The sequence below is a fragment of the Vitis riparia genome, chromosome 4, assembly GCF_004353265.1.
Source record: "Vitis riparia cultivar Riparia Gloire de Montpellier isolate 1030 chromosome 4, EGFV_Vit.rip_1.0, whole genome shotgun sequence".
NCBI lineage: Eukaryota > Viridiplantae > Streptophyta > Magnoliopsida > Vitales > Vitaceae > Vitis > Vitis riparia.
In genome coordinates this window covers 18,374,754-18,394,116 of record NC_048434.1, presented here as the reverse complement: position 1 = coordinate 18,394,116, position 19,363 = coordinate 18,374,754, and the positions used below count along the sequence as shown (strand labels likewise).

At 35.4% G+C, this 19,363-nt stretch overlaps 2 protein-coding genes across 2 annotated transcripts; one reads left to right on the top strand and one right to left on the bottom strand.

Annotated features, from left to right (window-relative positions):
* Nucleotides 1-485: 485 nt before the first annotated feature.
* LOC117912330 (homeobox-leucine zipper protein ATHB-40) lies at nucleotides 486-2,233 on the bottom strand. The gene is made up of 3 exons (XM_034826883.1): nucleotides 2,052-2,233; nucleotides 1,614-1,921; nucleotides 486-822 (listed from the first exon to the last, which is right to left on the bottom strand). The coding sequence occupies exons 1-3, from the start codon at nucleotides 2,143-2,145 to the stop codon at nucleotides 589-591; spliced, it is 636 nt and encodes a 211-aa protein (XP_034682774.1). The 5' UTR covers nucleotides 2,146-2,233; the 3' UTR covers nucleotides 486-588.
* Nucleotides 2,234-14,845: 12,612 nt separating this feature from the next.
* Nucleotides 14,846-18,316, top strand: LOC117913530 (probable NAD(P)H dehydrogenase (quinone) FQR1-like 2). The gene is made up of 2 exons (XM_034828521.1): nucleotides 14,846-15,665; nucleotides 17,842-18,316. The coding sequence occupies exons 1-2, from the start codon at nucleotides 15,124-15,126 to the stop codon at nucleotides 18,068-18,070; spliced, it is 771 nt and encodes a 256-aa protein (XP_034684412.1). The 5' UTR covers nucleotides 14,846-15,123; the 3' UTR covers nucleotides 18,071-18,316.
* The last annotated feature ends 1,047 nt before the right edge of the window (nucleotides 18,317-19,363 follow it).

Here is a 19,363-nt window from a genome sequence, read left to right as displayed (position 1 = left end):
ATATGTATATATATACTTTCAACAGATATTTCCCTGACCACTAGACCGCAAAAAAAATGGGACTGCTTTTAGTTTCTCATCCCACCAACATTTCAGGAAGGCAGAGACATTTTCTTTTTAGCATTGTATGTGAGAGGCTTCTTTTGGCTACTTGAAACCCCCCACTCCACCAGGACACCAAAGTCTTAATGCAGGCCACTGTAGCAAAAAGGTACACAGCGAAAAAGTGAAGCCAAGTGCATTGTCTGAAGTTTTAAGACTTAAGCCACCTCCTTACTACTTACCATCAGTGTGGTGCCATTAATCTTTTGGATAAGTTGTCTATAAATGGCCCTACGCTCTTCCCTTCACTTACATTACAAGCCTACGTCTCTTCTCTTCTCCCGACAAAAAGAACAAAGCCTTTAATTAATTGCCATTTTTAATATAAGAGAGAAAGGATTATACGGCAAACTTAACTTCAATTTGTGGACAAAAGAGGAAAGTTAGGAGGGGTGCCTGTTCTAAGTCAATAGCGTGAAAACACAGAAGAAAAGCAAGAGAGATTTACATTAGATGGTCACTATCTACATATTCAAATGCCCTTAATTACATATCATATAGATATCCCCATTCCATGCCACTAACATAATTGTTTTCCGGAATGTAGAACACATTATCCAACCCATCTACCACCCCAAATTCCCCAAAAAATGGCGGGTCTACGTCTACCGCATTCGACAAGGACGAGGTCGGGCTATTGCTTGAAACGCCATCGGAGCGCTCCGACAGCCGTCGTATCTCCTTCTCGGCGTCTGAGAGCTGTTCCTTTAGCGTTAATACCTGCAAATTCAGGGTGTTTTTACGGTCAAGCAAGATGGTACGATATATGGTGATTCGAATGCCAGCCATTGGATTAGATTAGATTTGGGATTCAAGACACAGCATATCTTTTTGTGGGTCCGCGAGATGTGGTAGATGGAGCAGCAGTTTTCCATGTGCTGCTCTCAAGGCCCAACATATCAGCCACCTTAAATACCTTTGTACGGATTACGAGGACTGAAACGTGGGGTGGCTAATGAGGTTTACATTGTTCTCTGTTCCTTGTCGAACTAACAAGGATTTTTATTTTTATTTTCCTTTTTTTTAAGCCTTTTTCCAAACCTAGAGCCCCATTACGGAAGAAAAAGAAGGAACATCTCATAAAATTAAAACACAAAAATATGTTTTTTATTTTTTAAAATTAAAAGAAAAAAAATCAAAGGAAAAAGTGCATTAATTTTTTTTTCCTTTTTTTAAGGCTTTTTCCAAACCTAGAGCCCCATTACGGAAGAAAAAGAAGGAACATCTCATAAAATTAAAACACAAAAATAAGTTTTTTATTTTTTAAAATTAAAAGAAAAAAAATAGAAGGAAAAAGTGCATTAATTCTGGAAAAACATGAGTGATACTGAGTTGCAGTGACTAGTGAGTGGATTTTTGAACAGGACGCCGCATAAATCCTTTTGGAAACACACACTCAACATGGTAAGAACTAAGAAGCATCTTCTTCCATTTGAAAACATGAATGACCTTCACATGAGAGAAGGAGAAGGAGAAGGAGAAAGAGAGAGAAGAGAGAGAGAAAGAGGAACCTCTGTTTCAAGGCGACACTTCTCCACCACAACACTTTCGTGGACTATCTTCAACTTGGAGAACTCCTCCTCCAGCTTCTTACTCTTCCAGCGAGCCCTCCGGTTCTGAAACCAGACGGCCACTTGTCGGGGGTCCAACCCCAGCTCCGAGGCGATCTTATCCTTCCTTTCAGACTCCAATTTATGTTCATTACCAAAATTCAACTCTAGATGAGTAACTTGCTCCTCGCTCAGCTTCCTCTTCCTCGCACACCCACTGCTACTTTCTCCTTTGCTCTTCTTCCTCCTCCGCCGCACCTTCGCCTCCCCTAAACACCATCACCAACCACTCCATCATATGATCAAATGCAGACATAAAGAAGCTAGCTACGAAAGCTAATCAAGAGTTGTTTCTGAGTTCACTTCATACGTATAAACATGAAGCAGAAATTAACCTACCTTGTTCCGGCATGGCCTGAGTGTACAACCCGGGATACATATGAGTGAAGAGCTCCATATGATCTTGGACCTGCTGATTCATGGCGGTTGTCATTGTTGTCTGCTAAAACAAGTGGATATATGCCTTAGAGATTACAACAGCTAGCTCTGATTTCTTTATAAAGCTAGCTGAGTAAGGACTTTGCTGGCTTTGGGACTTTGGAGAATACAGTGAAGACTTTATTTATAAAACTTGGGACTCGGAATGGGGCTTGGCTTTGCCCCAAATTTCAGGAATGCCATTCATGCACCATAGGGGATGGGGCTTGTCTGATTTGGTGGGACGTGACTATGTTAATACCGTAGGACCTGCGGGGATTTCCCTGCTTGGTCGCTTGCTTCCTTCAAACTCTTGGTCTGTCGGAATAAACCTGATGTTGGCTACTGATTCGCCCACTGTGGGACCCTCCTCTTACGGGCTTAATGCCTTATAGGGTTTGACTTCCTCCCTCCATGCCACCAAAGTCCTGGTCTTTGATCAGAGTGCTGCTGTGGATTATGACACGTACCAACCAAACTTCTCACACCTCCAATTTCAATCTCACCACTCACATGCTTGCCTTTAATTTTAATCATCACAATGACGGTTGACTGCCTCTCATTTGAACAAATTTTCAAAATAAACCAAAACTCTGCGGATATACTTTACAACAACTATATATTTAAAAACAAATATATCCTTTTTTTTCTCTCACGCTCTTTCTAGGGATGGTAACTGCTAAGTTGATCATGAAGAACAATTTGGTTACTTCAAGGAATGAGGCGTGAATTCGAAAAAATAGAGGTACTATATTTCAGGATAATCTGTGTTAGGTAGTACACGATCACGCTACATATATTATAACTTATAGTAAAAGCTTCGATGACTATGAATCAAAGAAATATAGAAAGACCAAGTTGATAAAGTAAAAAGAGTTTGGTGTTTTTCATGTGATTGTTTTTTTATGTTTGTTCACGGAGGGTAGTAATCCAATGCTGGCATATAGGCGCTATTAGGGAGTGGGAAGGTTGGGTTTGGCTTTCCTATTGGGGTAATTAATGGAGGAAGGGAGGGTCATTTTAGTGTGAAGACGACCCACACAAAAGTTAGTAATTTTGTATGGTTGGGATCCCAACCCTGACCACCTCGAAGTCATTAAACTAAGTGGTACGGTTAGCCTCTGGATTTGGACATGCAATTAGTTTGTGTTGTCCAATTGGGTGGTACTCACCTTTTTCTATGCCCCCCTACTTAGCCAAGCCATGGCTTTAACTCTAGCTCCTGCGTGGCTCGAGATGGGCACACTGGTAAAAATCCAAATTCGATAATGAGAGAAAAAAAAATGGTTATTTTGGTTGCATGCAAATGCATGGTAATTAATTGGCCGCCCATGCATTCTCCCAATTTTCTTTCTCAATAAATTATAATTAATAATCTAATTGGGGGGTGTAATGAGTTTTTAGTTTTAATCTTTTTATGTAGGTGTGGAGAGTTGAGGACAGGGTTTGGAAATACCTATTTGTTTTCATCCTCCTATCTTTCCCATGTTCTTTTCTGAGTCAAACTGAATAAGAGAGAGGAGTTATTACTATTTGGTCTTCTTTTCCACATTTTCTGCGCAACCAAACAGCACGAGTCGCTATCTATATCTCTTCCCGTTTAGCCTTTTTCTCTTGCATGTTTTTTGAAACTAATTAATGCATGCAGCAGTACTTTACACGATTGGTTTGAAAGGCGACCAATCCAATAGGGAAAAGTAGCCCAATTTGACCAACTTTCCTAAAATATTAAAGGTCAAAAAATGCTTGCACTGTTTGTCTTTTCGCTTAGAGGTTTTGTTGGCGATTGTAAGATAAGAAGAAGAAGAAGAAGAAAATTCAAAAGATAAGAGCAAATAGTTTCCCGAGAAGAAAACAGGTTCCCTGATAAATTCTGGGCATTCAATCACCTCAAGATTGTTGTATGTAGACCTACAGACAGGCCACCTAGGTAGCAAGCCGCAGGGAGCAAATTCGTCGAAACCACATAGATTTTTATGGTTCAATTTAATCCACGAATCCGGAATACCAAAATTGTATGAAAGATTAAAAGGCAACACAAAGGTGACCATCATCATTTCACCACTAAAAAAGAAATGGGAAAAAGAAAAGAAAAGAAAGAAAGAAAGAAAGAAGTTAGGGATGCAAAGCTAATCGTCTTTCCACTTTATGACGACATGCTGCCAAACATAGGCCACATCCGTGTGAAGCTAGAGTAACGTCTGAATTTTAAATAAATTTTATCCAAACATGTACTTATTTCCTCTTACCTAAAGAATGAAACTCTGTATGTACGAACTGATAATGTACGGCCATTTAAGTTATTCATCCCATCCATTCCCTGTAGGAATCAGGATGGACTTGGAAGCAGTTTAACTAGGTTGGGTAATGGGTTTGATAATTTTCTTTTTTTTATGTAAATTTGGGTCAATTTTGGGATAAGTTCGTGAATTATCTATCTCATTTAATTATATGTTTAATTAAATAAAAGATTATTTAACTTTTTTTATTATTCTCTTTTTTTTTTTACATACAAAATAAAACAATTTATTTATCATATTTTTTCATTACGTTGTCAAGATCAGGATAGAATGATTAGCGTCGAACTCACTCAGGTTTCTTTTCTAAATATTTATTTAGTGTTTTTAATATATATTATTAGGTGGGTTAATTCAATTAGAATAAGATTAATGAATGGACGATGGTAATTAGAGTGAGCAAGGATTAATGATGGAATAAGCATGTTGTGAAAATAGCATGGGAATGTTAATAAATATGTGTGACAAACTGGCAATGGAGTGGGGATGAGTAGGAAAGCACTAAATAAGAGGGAAGTCGAGGGAGCCAGAGTGGGGGAGAGAGGTGGCTCCAAAGTGAAGCCGATGGAGTCAAAAGTGACGTGGAAGAAACTAACAGATTTTAAAGAGAGTGATAAAGACAGCTTCCACACCAAGGAAAAGCACATGGGTGCAACCAAAAACTTTTACACGCGTCCCCTCCCCCCAACCATTTGGGTGGACCACAAATCCTATCCATCCACTTGTAACTTGCCAATAGATGCAGACAGTTTCAGGCCCTGCCTACCAATCACCACTCACCACTCACCACTCACTACATTCACTTTAACCATTAACGGTAGCCGCCATCTTTAAGCCCTCATCATCCACACTTGGAGATAACTCCCCTTTCCCTCCTGTTATAGTAATTTCTTGGGATAAGGTGAAAAAGGAGGACAGACCCATTTCCCCGGTTGCTTTGGTGCAATTGGATAATTATTTCTCCACATATTGCCATATTTTGAAGTTGGGTTGCTTCATGGGTTTACTTTCGATGCTGTCTCATGCTGGCCTCTTGCGGATCCTTATCTGATCATATGAAATCAATCCATTCTTTTTTTCCACAAAATAGAGTGGTTAGTAATGGAATCTGTTTAGTCATAGTCATATTTGGAAGCTACGGCTAACATTTGTGCCTCTTTAATGCAGATTCAGCTAATTTAACCTGCAGGATGGGGATTATAATTTCCCATATAGGCAAAGGAATGTGGATAGAGGCGCGCACTGTGACCCCCTTTCTCCAAAATATCGGTCCAGTCTGTCATGACATGTGGAAGAGTATGAGCGGTGGATATGGAGCCCATTGGCATACGACACCCAGTGTTTACTTGTCAGTGATGAGGACATAGGAGGAGGGCTTCATGAGGTTGCCAATGATGTGAAGAGGACATTGATTGAGTTTGGTCCTTTTGGTTTTCTATCTCAAGCTTCAAACACTTAAAATCATCAATGAAAACTTGGTATCCAATTGGGCGGTGACATCTCTAGCTTTCCTCATTCTCCAAGTGAAGAGACTTTCGAGGAGAGGATGGATTATTTCTAATTCAAGTTGGTGTTATTTTAAGCAAGAGTGGTAACCCCAAGAAGGCTTTAGTTCACTAGGGTTAAATGGATTAAAGTGAAGACAAAGGTGTGGTAAGAAAGGATAAGGATGGAGGGGGAGGAGAGAGTAGGAGAGAGAGAAAGAGGAAGAGAGAGAGATTCTCCTAAGCTGGCAACTTGTGTTGATTGTGTTCTAGTGTTTGTTATTGTTTAATGAAGGAAAACAATAAAGAAATGCTGAAGAAGATGCGCATGGTGTGCAAGGGATTCCTCTGCGTGCTTTTGAGTTGTTTATAAGTTAAATAAGCTTTTGCCAGACTAAAATATCATGAACTCAAAGGCTTAAACTAATGGGTGTCATGTTTATCCCGACACTCCCAAGCCTTGTTTCCCATCTTCCAACTTTCTCATTTAGATGCTAAACACCTATTGGTGATTACCCAGATCTTCACCTCCTAATTTTGGCTAATCATAGTATTCCTCTTCATTAATCTAAATTAGCAAATCCTTAAACCTTGAGCTGAGTTACAACCGCCCCTTCGTTTACATATACAACATCGACCTAGTGGTCCCTTCATATGTGATACTCTAGGATTCTTTCATCCTGTATATGTACACACTATCTTGACCACTGTTCATATATAGCTTACTGTCAATACTTTTTTATCACCCAGCATCCTAAAATATTGGATGAGTACAGAAATAGGTCAGAGCCCTTGTGATATATGAGACGTAAAGGATGATTCGGTTCTCTCTCAAGTCATTCTTTTCTTCTATATTAACAATATATGAAAATAACAGCATAATTCAGTAATTTCTAAAATAATTGGAGTACTATAGGTCCCTAATCCTATGTCGACTTTGATACTTTTTTATGTTCAGGAGGAGAAGGAGGATATTTATGGACAAGGGCGTACGTGCTTGCCTCTAGATTGGTGAGAGAACAATACTGCCCATTCGGACATCTCTCCTCTCCTTTGTTGTTCTTGTTGTATATATATCACGCAAAGTACGTACCCGCTCAGAGTCCCACACTATGTTTCCCCTCCACCCATACTCAGCCCTTCACGCTCTACCCTCTGGGTGCGTGCCCATGTCTCACAAAAACAATTTCCCAATTTCTTACTCAGTCCGCGCATGCTTTCCACAACAAAAATCTTTTCTTTTGTGTACTTTGATTTCAACAACCCTTAATTTACGCCTTAATTTGGGCCATAATCTAGGTGGGTTATGACTTAAGCGTACTAGCTAGGTTCCTAATTAAGCTCAGAATTCAAGGTGTGCAGTTCACCAATTCCACATGCCACATGCACCACGGCCCAATCACCACCCAACATCTAGTCCCAATTCGGGTGAAGGGGCTTAAGCTTTACTAATCTACATCTTACCCATTAGTCAAAAAGATGTTGGTCAAATACTTAAAAAGAAATCCAGAAAGGGGGAGAGAGAGCTAGTCTATGTAGCTCTTTCACAATCTCTGCTATTGGTAGGCAACCCTTAGATTGTCACTTTCTCTAAAGCTGAAAGTCCACAACGCATACAGAGTAGGATTATTATTCTTGCTGCTTAAAAAGCAAAAGAAATCCAGCCCCATCAGCTAAGTGATGTGGTTTAGGAGGATTTAAATATAATAAAAGATTCTAAACCGTCCATTACTTAATACATAGCTTAAGAATTAATAATGAGCAGAAGTACATACGTGTATGGTTGAGAAGATGGTATGTGGCCTTCCATTGTTCCTTCGTTTCCCGTTTATGTGATAAATCTTTTATTACTGATTCCTGATGAGCACATGGTGAGCACTTGCTGTCTGGGCATAGTTTTTATGAGCAACCCCATTCCTTTTGATAATTTTGAGACGATGAACTACACGTGTTAGGCTGGTTCCATGGCCGTCTGTTGCTTGTCTCCATATGGATTCTTCCTGGAGCTTTAAAGTGTTTCTAGATTGCTCTCTCAGGTGTCCTAGATCCGAAGACAATGGATCATTGTTATTCACCCCTTTTTCGTCTTTTTAAATTCATTTTCACCCTTTTCTCCTTGTTTATTTATTTTATTTTTTTTCTTTCTCGCTTTTTTCCGGGTGTCCACTGTCCAGTGCAGTGCAATACTGTACAGGGCAGAGAGGCTGTCATGGCTTCTGAATTTTTATTAGGGCTAGTTGGATGGTGCTTTATGGAGCAGCAGTGGATTATAAAAACCTCTCTAATTGCTGGATCGTTAATAGTTTCTTTTCAACTTCTTTCCGTACACTTTGCTGTAAGCAGACGTGGTCCGTGTAGGATAGTATAGGCTAAATCAATTTAATAATTTTATATGATTTAATAATTTAATTAGTAGAATAACTTAATATTATAACTAGCCAACTTGGCCCACTGGTGTTATGATATGCATTTTCTTTCATATGTCCATACTGTCATTGAAGCCACTATTATGTTTATGTCTGGGCTGGACTGGGTTGGACTGGGCTGGGCTGGGCTGGGCTGGCCTTAAAGGCGCCTGTCTATTACCTCTTATTTCTTCTTTGGGCCAACTGTTGCCCCTTTTGCTTGATATGAATACCAAATTGAAAAATTGAGATTTAATCAATTGATTCTAAGTGTAATTTAAAAAATCTAAGTAAAACCCATTTAAGAAATCTTCCCATTTCATATTTCTCCATGATTTTATCTTCACAATAATTTGGATTATTCACCACAATCAGGATATTTAGGATTCTATCTTAGAATTTTTCTTTTATTGTAGAAAATAGGGAAATAATTAAATATAATTAAAATTATTTGAAATTTTGTGCATTTTAAATTATTTAATCTTAAACTGAAAAAAAAAAAAGTTAAATTAGTTTGAAAAGTCATGTAATAATAATTTAGTTATTATAGTTAAATTTCCAAGAATCAAACATATGACTAGAAAAATATAAATTATCCTTAGTAGACTTCTAGTCTTGCTTTGACTTTTATATATTTTATTATAATTTTTTATAATTAAAACATTAAATAAAATGATGAATAATTACAAAATTAAATTAAATTATTAAATTAATTAAAATTTTAAAAATTCAATAGTAAAGAAACTAAAAAGTATTATTAAAAAATATATTTATAAATTTAAAATTAAGTTGAATTGGTCCACCTAGCGCTCCAACCGCTAAATCGGTGAACCGGCTACCCCACTTTTTGTTTTCGGCTTTTTCCAAAACTCATCCAATGATCCAACATGTAAGGGCCCATTGTTAAGCCGAAACTCTTTACCCAAGTTCACAGCTGGCCTGTTTGTTAATGGATGACAACTTTATGGACACAACTACGCAAAATCAAAAGATGAACCACCAAGCTATGATTACATCTTTGCAAAGGAAAGCATTTTAAAAGTTTATATAATTTGGGAGATAATAAAATATATAGTTACTAAATCCAAACAAATTTAAATAATAAAATTTTATTTAATATTAATAATTAAAAGTTACATATTTAATAAAATTAAAAATATTGATAATTTAATAAATTTTGTATTATCCTTGTCATAATTTAAGCTACCAATCTTAATGATGATTAAATAACAAAATGTATTTTAAAATTTTAATTATTTATATATTTTTTAATTTCTTATAATTATTTTTAATTTTGATTATATATAAATTATATAATTATGACATAACCAATTTGACCATAATTTAACTATTAATCTTACTATTAAACATTGATCCGGTAATTTTTTTGATTTGATAACTAGTCTAATTTTGAAAACATTGAATGAAGGCATGAAACAAATTGTCACTGCTCCTTATAAGGTTTTAGCATTAACACTTCATAAATGATTATCATTAGACTTTTGAAAAGACATGTCTTCTCATAGAATTTACAGGGAACTTATGTTTTGGTTTGGTAATATAAAAAATATAAAAAATTAGAAACCCAACTTTTGATTTTTCAATATAACTATTCTAATCTCAAAAATAATTTAGAATTCATGCACTCTCAACTTAGTTGTTATTTTATATCCAAATTATCCTCCCCTTTCCTCTAACTCAGCTTCCATATCGAATTAAAAAAAACAAAACATCCTATACTTTTCTCTCCCGTAGTCGACGCTAATACTTAATAGAAGACTCCATCCTCTATCCACTTATCTCCTTCTTGAAACCCAAAAATCTAGAAACCCTAGCGCGTTCCTCGTATTGATCGGAATATGAAAAACCTAAATCTGATAAAAAAAAAAAAAAAAAAAAAAAAAACAGACGTCTTATTTTATCAACCTAAAACATAAGTTTCCCTTAAAATAATGGAGAGTTTGCCACTAATGTAACAATATATTATTAAGGGATGTCACTAACCCATCTGCCTTTCATATGTTTTCATTCTCTATCTCTCCTATTAATGTAATCCTATGATTCCTATCCAATAGCCCAAATTTCGCTTTCCAACGATGACGTGTTATCCTCTTAAATTCTTCCTTCCCATTCTAACTTAATGGTTATGCAAATTATGGATGTGTTTCCTAATGTTTTTTACTCAAAGTATTTTCAATAAAAATAATTTTTTTAAATACTTTTGAAAAAAATTAAATATTAATTATTTCTTTGAAAAATATTATAAATGATTTTTCAAAAATTTAAAAATATTTTCTAAATTTTTGTAAATAACTTATTTTCCTTTGAAAATATTTTTTAAAGTGTTTTTAAAAAACACTGGCAAACGAAACTCATGTCATTGAAGATATGTTCTTATCCGTTGCGAATGAGTACAGACTAGCAAATGGGGAGGACCATGTCCCCTTTCCAAACTAGCCGGTCTAATAGTCCTTTCATCCCTTCATTAAATGCTTCCACCATTTTTTTTTGCTTTTATCTATTACAAATTCAACTCAATATAGTCAAGATGTCAACATGTTGTCTAGTATTAAATTGTTGTCATGTCCTAGAATTGTGTTTTTTGAAGCAATCCATTAACTTTGCCAACTGTTCAACTTTTATTGCTTTATTTCCTACAAAGAAGGGAAGCTTTTGCTTTCCATACACCCTGATAAAATAGAAGCCCTAATTCAGGCCATGAAATAATATGCGCAAGAAAAAGACATTTACTACTGCATAGGGAAGTTGTAAACAAAACCCTTACTCAATAACCTACCGCCAACAAAGACTTCGTCAATTCAAAAGAACCCTCATGACATAAAAAAAAAAAAAAAAAAAAAAAAAAAACCAATGCCTACCCCACCAGAAAGACATAATCGAAGTCCAACACAATTGGAAGGATCTTTAACTCAAGTTCTCAATCTTAGCGAGAGAGACGACGGATGGACAGAAATGCTAGCACCATATGAATCCATTCTAAAAACCTCAATGGAAGAGGCTATTATGGCTCCATTAACTCTAAACCCCAAGGATAGGTAAGGTTATGAGAAATTCCTATTGTTAGCATATGGAAGTTCTTGGCTTTACTTTATCATGGATACTCCCCATTTTTGTAGGCTTGGTAACAAAGTTCACTGATAATGACATTAAGTGCCTAGAACATGAGGAATTGCTTTAGATGTCTAATACCCTGCAAACTTAGGAAAAGGAGAAAGAAGATGAAAAGATACACGATTGAGAATCATTGCAAGAATTAGTGACACTCAAATATAACCCATTAGCTTTTGGAGTTGGATACAATCCATAAGCAAGAAAATGATAACCTAAAGATTGAGATGAAATATAATATTAAGCTAAAGCAGCCAAAAAGAAGACTCAGGCATTACTAGCACTCTAAGAAACTTGGAGAGTAAAAGGACCTTGAATATGACATAGGTTATGAAGAGTGTTAGGTAAAGCATGGCATCCTATTGTTCCTAAAACACTTCTTGATTCTTCCCTTTGTTATTATTATTATTGTGAAAAACAAGTGTAATAATTAACAACAAACAATGAAAGCTGTATGCCTTAAGGTTAATCAACTTTATTGTTCTTTGGCAGCAAGAAATGTGGCCAACTCACTTAGGCAAAGTGATTACAAAATTTGATGAATTTGCACTTAGGATATTTTTTAATAAAATATTTTATATTTTTTTAAATTGATTTTGATGGGAAAATCTCTTCCATGAATTGAGTATTAAAACAACTTTATGCTAAGCTTGTTAATAAAGTAGCCTATGTTTACCTATATCATATGAAGGCCACAAACCCTTTATAAAACTTGTCTTTTATAAGGGCCATGTACATGTTAAATTTGGATGAACTTTTTGTCAAATTTTGGAAGTCTGTTAAAGATAAAACCCTTAAAAGTATAATATGATATAATATATTTGGATTTATTATTTATTTAATAAGATATCGGTTTTTCATTTCTATCTATCATATTTCATGTATTGTATTGTATTATATTATATGAGCATTCAGATTTAACATATTTTATATTGTATATGACTTGAATAAATTTGGAGTTGCATGAAAAATTTGAGTGATGAGTTTTTTAAAAAGTAAATAATTTGTTTATTATCGTTTTATGGATTTAGACAATCCATTTGAAACTCTAGTGCACTACCTTAAAATTAGAGGATAACTGGTTTTGCTCATTAAGATGGTTTTCTATGGTAAGTGTATTAACATGTATGGTTATATATTGAATAGAACCGATGATGTGTATGATATAAGATTATTAAATAATTATGATCTCATAAAACTGTTATATTGTAAAGTCTAAGTCTTACATCCTTAAGAAAATATTGAGTTTATGCCAAAAATTTATAGTGACTTTAACTTATGGATAAGACCCTAAGATGATCATATATTACTTAGATATTAGATTTTATAGGTTCTATATTCAAGATCAATCTTACTTCACTAATACCAATAAGTGGCATAGGGGAAGGAGCACCATACCTAGGAATCAATAATATGAAAATTTTGTTATGAATTCATTTTCCTTATTGGGATCGAGACTAAGAAGAATGGTTGAAACAACAATCATCCATCTCATTCATACTTTGGCTACCATTGAAGCACTAATTCCTAAAAATTAGGGAGCATTGAGGATAAAGAAATTATTAGAGTTATCCTTTCTATGGAAGCCGATGACAACACTAGAAATATGATCTCACATGCATAGATTAACTTCACTTTTATAGCATTTAAATGAACTAAAAAATAAATTTAGACACAAAATAAAGAATGAACTAATTTTTATGATAGAAATCTTAATTCATATTAATATCAATATCAATTTTTTATTACAAGTTTTGATTATGTTAGGTCCATGTTTTACGCTATGTGGACGTATTATTTTTAAACTTTGTATGTATATAATTAGTTGACTGCAATGAATATAAGACATACATCTTAAAAAAAAACAGTTAGATTGTTTACTCGAAGAATTAGATTGGATTCCACCGGAACATGCCTGGTTAAATTTGAATGGACTATTCGTACGTTAAATCTGGTGGAGGTGGAGCTATAAGCGAAACTAGTCTTAGAAGCCAATATCAACACGGCTTGTGACTTGTTTGTCTACAGCCCAACTAAAAGAAAAGGACAGTGAAAAGGACAATGAAAGTAGCAGGAAAGATAAATCTTCCCCAATGGCCAATGCCAAAGAAACAAAAATTTGGTGACAAATGACTTTATTATTCTTTAAAAATAAAAATCCAAATTTAGATTAGGTTTCAAAATAATTTTCAATCTAATGTCTAAGCATCCACATCATAGAATTGAAGTTGGTTTTGAAGAATTTTTAACATGGTCAAAATCGTAATTATCAAGTATGATTTTAAATTTAAATTTTAGATTATATTATTTTTTATTTATTAATATTCAAATAATTGGTATTTTTAATTTAATATAAAAATATTTTTATTAGTTTTATTTAAAAAAAATGGGCATTATAAATTATTAACCTCTTACATGTATTTAAAAAAAAAAATTGAAGTTAAGTTTAAAATCGTAGTCACCAACTACGATTTTAAAATAAAAATCGACCTATAAAACCGTAGTTAGTGATGATGATTTTAAATATTTAAAAAAAAAAAATCAAAATTATAACCTTTAATTACAGCTTTACAATATGGATGCTTACATGGTAAAATCATACTAAATTAGAAATTATTTTGAAACCAAATCTATTTTATAAAATATTTTTTTAAAAGAGAATATTTTAAGTCAAAACTCCAAAATAATATTATTTTAAGAAAAACCTCACTATAGATGGAAGTTTCAAATAATTCCCAATCTAATTCATGGGCAAAATTTTCAACCCATGACCATGTTTATGGTTGAAAATCAAAACCCCACCTCATGATTGAAGCATTTTCACCTTATTTGTATTTTTTTTTCTTTATTTGAGATAAAGGAAGAAGGGAAAAAAAATGTCAAGAAATACGACTTGGAGATATATTTCCATTTTTTGTTAAAAAAAAAAAAAAAAAAAAAGCCAAGTGTGATATTACCGGGTACAGTGTCTTGGCAAAATGATTAGAGACAGAGGATGGGCCGATGGCTGTTGACAACAAAGATTAAAGTACATTGGCCCAACGGCTCGAGGTAACATGTGCTCTTTTTTTGGGAGGGGGGACATTTAAATTCTAATTTAGTAATTTATATATTGATTATGAGAAAAAAAAAGGTAAAATGTACATGCCTAAAAGGGTGTGGTTTTTAGAGGAAGTTTTTAGGGACAGGAGATTTGGGAAAGGAATAAAGGATGGCCCAAAAAGAGGTCATTCCGTGGGACCTACGGAGAACGACATCTAGAACGTCGTCGTTTCACAAATAAAACGTCATGTCTTAGCTGTCTTACCCAAATGGCCTAACTTTCTACAACACGCTTTGGTTCAACATTGTCAAAACGACACCGTGTTGAATCTTTATTTAACTCCTAATCTCAAATCCACATCGGATATTCGGATTTCGCACAAAGTGTGAGGGAGAGAATAGAGGGGATGTGTTCATACTTCATGATTCGGATCAAGAGCGGGAGGAGAAACCTGGGCTGGATGTTGGGTCAAAAGGCACCCAGTATGAAAATGTATTGATTTCTTCTTTGTCGTCTTTCTCGGACTTAGACTTGGATTTCTCCATCTGCAACCATTCTTTCTAGGTCACAATTTTCATTTTCTTTCTCTTCATCGATATTGGATCATTGCAGTGCCCGTTATTCAATTCTTGAATTATGGGGAAAGGAGGAGGCTGTGTTCCCAGCAAGAAAAAATTACCCTCGGCGACAGCCGATGAAGGCCCACCTAGCGCCAGGGACGCCCCCATTCCGGCCCAGGACAACAGCCCCGAGGCCCCCGCATTGGATGTGGACGGTGTAGTCACTGATCCAATTGCCAAATTGAAGATATTCGTCGTGTTCTATTCCATGTACGGCCACGTTGAAGGCTTGGCTCGGAGGATGAAGAAGGGTGTGGATGGGGTTGATGGAGTTGAGGGGCTTTTGTTTCGGGTTCCTGAGACGTTGCCAATTGAGGTGTTGGAGCAGATGAAGGCGCCGCCCAAGCCCGACGATATTCCGGAGATATCCGCGGCGGAGTTGACGACGGCTGATGGGATACTGTTTGGGTTTCCGACGAGGTATGGATGTATGGCTGCTCAGATGAAGGCTTTCTTTGATTCAACGGGGCAGTTGTGGAAGGAGCAGCAGCTCGCCGGCAAGCCGGCGGGGTTCTTCGTGAGCACTGGGACTCAAGGAGGTGGCCAAGAAACCACTGCGTAAGCCTTCTTTTTCAACCTCTCCTGATTGCTTTAATCGGATTTGCAAGTTGTAACTTGTTATTATCTGATTGAAAAGTGAATTGCTGTTGAATGTGATCTTGGTATTGCCTTGTTATTACATTAGATTATAAGTTACAGAATTGAAAAATATCATAACACTCTGCAATATCACTTTGTGAACGCCATTGAAATCATGTTGGTATCTTATTTCTATAAATAACATTAGAGGTAGACTGCGATGACCCACATCCAATGAGAGAAGAATTAATCATGTAGACACTCTTTGAAAGACTGATGACCCATTGGCCCTAAGCTGATAATATCTACATGGGAGAGAGTTGGCCATTACAAAGTCCCATACATTGGTGTGGGACTCTATTGTTTGGCCTCATGAGGGATGTTTGTTTATCTAAGTGACATCTCATGGGTACCATGGATACAACAATGTCTTTTGTTTCTGCATGGAGAATGAATATGGATAAGGGAAAAAAGATCTTAACACTATATATGTAGTATGCTTCCTTTAACCATGTAGACACAGACTCATTGGACTCAAAGGATAGGAGAAGAAATTCCTCACAGTATATATGCAGTATATTTCTTTTAACTGTGTAGATGCATTTTAAATTCATGAGGACTCATTGGTTCTAAAGCGGAAAATATCTATATGGGAGAGATTGAACTGTTACATAAATAGTTAGAAATTCTAAAGTTAACAAGTAAAGTATATTGTGGAGCATAATAGTAAACAAAATTCTACTTCTTAACTATATAATAGAATTGGGTCTCCTTGACCATGTGCCCATCAAGGGTATATGACTGTCTCTAGCTGATCAACTGATAGGCAAACTATCTGCTTTGATGGTTAAGTTTGACCATAAAATTTACAAAAAAAAAATGGAATACAAATGTGAAGAACTGGGTGTCCTGTGTGTTAAGGGGAGGGGGTTGGGGTGGCAGAGGAGGAGGGGGCATGAGTAATTGTGTTTGTTATTGGGTTGGATTGGATTGGGTTGGGTTTGTGCTGTTTTGCCATTGTCCATCATGAACAATTTTTTATGTTATAACCTTAACAACTTTCAGCCTCATTGAATGTTGCCAGATCTTTTGATTGTAGTTCATTCTATTTCTTTAGTCCATATCTCCAAGATTGATTAATTCCTCATTTGTCTCGTGAATCAATATTGAGTTTCATTGTCATGCTTAGATTTTTTGGTTCCAATGGACAATGTTTTATGTCGTGGTATAAGGAGAATTTTATCACCATCTCTTTGTGAAATATAATTGTAGTACAGTCAATAAATCTTGGCTTGAATTATCATGGAGAATCCAAGTTGTGCTGAATTGGGGATAGAAGTTCATCTTCTTTAAAACTAAAAAATTTGTGCTGCTCTGCTTTCAAACTGGACATTATCATTCCTATGAAAGAATCAAACATTTTTCATTGACTACCCATATTGGAAGTTTTGAGGAAAATTTAATTTTGTCTAATCCAAATCCATGTTCTTGCCATCAGCACATTGTGCTTGGTGTAAAACTGTTCCAAAGTTGGAATTCCCAAGAGATCATTAATGACCCCAAATTTTTGTGGAATCTGTTTGAGCTGCCGTGGATTACTTTCACAAGCCATCCACTCATTTGTAATGTTGGATATCAGCTAGATACAGATATTTATTCTCAGACCCTCACATGAGGAGGATCTTAAGTTGCATTCTTCATTTCATTGAATATTCAGTTATGACTTTTCCTGTGCTAGTGTTTCAAAATTGGTCTGCTTCAATTTGTGAGGTTTAATATTATGTACCTTTTATTTGTTGGGTTAGGATTTCTGTATGCATGATGTACCTCTCCAGAGGAATGAAATTCTGGGTGAGGGGATAATGAAGGAGGTTAATGTTCGAGTATTGCTTAATCACTGTTCTCTTAACCTTAAACCTTCTTAACCACACTCCCCCTTATATGTCTCTCTCTGTGTTTCATATTATATAGGAAACATAAAAAAATTATAAATGAATAAAATTCCGTTCAATTAATTTTTCTTAATATGGTTTTTTCTATTGTAATGTGGTGTTGGGTTGGACTTTGGTTGGATGTGATGGTACAAAATTGTCTGTGAGTGAGAAAATTTGAGTTTTCTACACTACATTATATCCTATATTCATTTCTTTTGCAGGTGGACCGCAATCACCCAGTTAGCTCATCATGGAATGCTGTTTGTTCCTATTGGGTACACCTTTGGGGCTGGTATGTTTAAGATGGACTCCATTCGTGGGGGTTCTCCATATGGGGCTGGAGTTTTTGCTGGTGATGGCACAAGGCAACCAAGTGAAACAGAACTGGCACTTGCAGAGCATCAGGGCAAATATATGGCTGCAGTGGTTAAAAGACTTGCCCAAGCTTGATGGCATTATCCTGATTTCAACCTTTTCTGGCCCATTAAATCTGCAGCTGTATCTTTCCTCCCTTTATTGATTTAAATATAATTGTTCTGTGATTAGTCGTGGTATTTCTCATCAGTGAGACACAAATTTTTTTTTCTTTTGGAGTCAGTTCCTTGCTCTTGTCCTACTCTGTTTAAAGAGCTGTATTCTTCTGTCTGATATTACATTAAATAATAATGCGAGTTTGTGGGATGTGCTCTTCTTGTATATTTTATTCTTTCACCTATGGCACTGTGGACTTAATGTTTTTTCTCCTTCCAGTCCTTCAAATCAGTATCGATGAATCATGAGTCATTCTCCATTGTTGTAGACTCATCACCTCCTCGGTTAATTTTGAACATGGCATCGAAACAAAATCATCTCTATCCTTGCTGGAACCAGGGAGCCAAGGAGAATGACTACGAAACTAAAGGAGTAGGGGACGTGAAATTACTTTCTTCCAAAGTTGGGTACATATATGAGAATTGAGAATGAATATTTTATAGTCATTTTTTTGTTTCTCTTTTATTAAAAATCATTTGTAGTGGCTTAAATCTCTTCTATTTTGTCAGACATGCTGTTGGAAGAGGAGGGTTTTGATATCACTAGAAAGACCTGCACAAAGTGAGATATAGCAACTTGTAACCCTGTCCATCAAATGGAAAATAGAGATTGTAACTGCAACCCTCCCTAGCAAACAAGCCTATTTCATTTTCATGTTGACACTTACATTCTAGTAATTCAATAGCCCTACTCTGTCCAGCCCATCTCCTAATCTTTACATATTATAATTTAAAATAAACTCCCTTAACTATTGGAAAATAAAAAAGCAAAATAAAATTTTAAAATTAAATATATTCGAATATTATTACAAAAAATACAGTGTGAGGCAAAAATACCTATTATCACTTTGTTTCTTTTCAACACGAATTTTTTTCCTCTCTCTTCTTCATGGATGGACCTGAAAAAAAATTAAGGAACGTGAGCAATTAACTTTATTTTTCCCTTATATTGTCTATTTTTTTTCTTTTTTTATCCGTGTGACAAAGTCAAAGGATAGTCAGCAATGAATTCCATGAATGGAAAATTATGATTGTTTTAGTACCGTGGAAGTTAATTCTCAATCATAATATTTTTAAAGTAAGACTAATTATATTAAGAAAAACACTTAAGATGAGGTGAATTTGATGGTTAAAACTTTTTAAAAAACTACTTTGATTTATTAAATAATAAAACAATAAATGTAAATAGTGTAGGGAAGAGAGATGCAAGCTT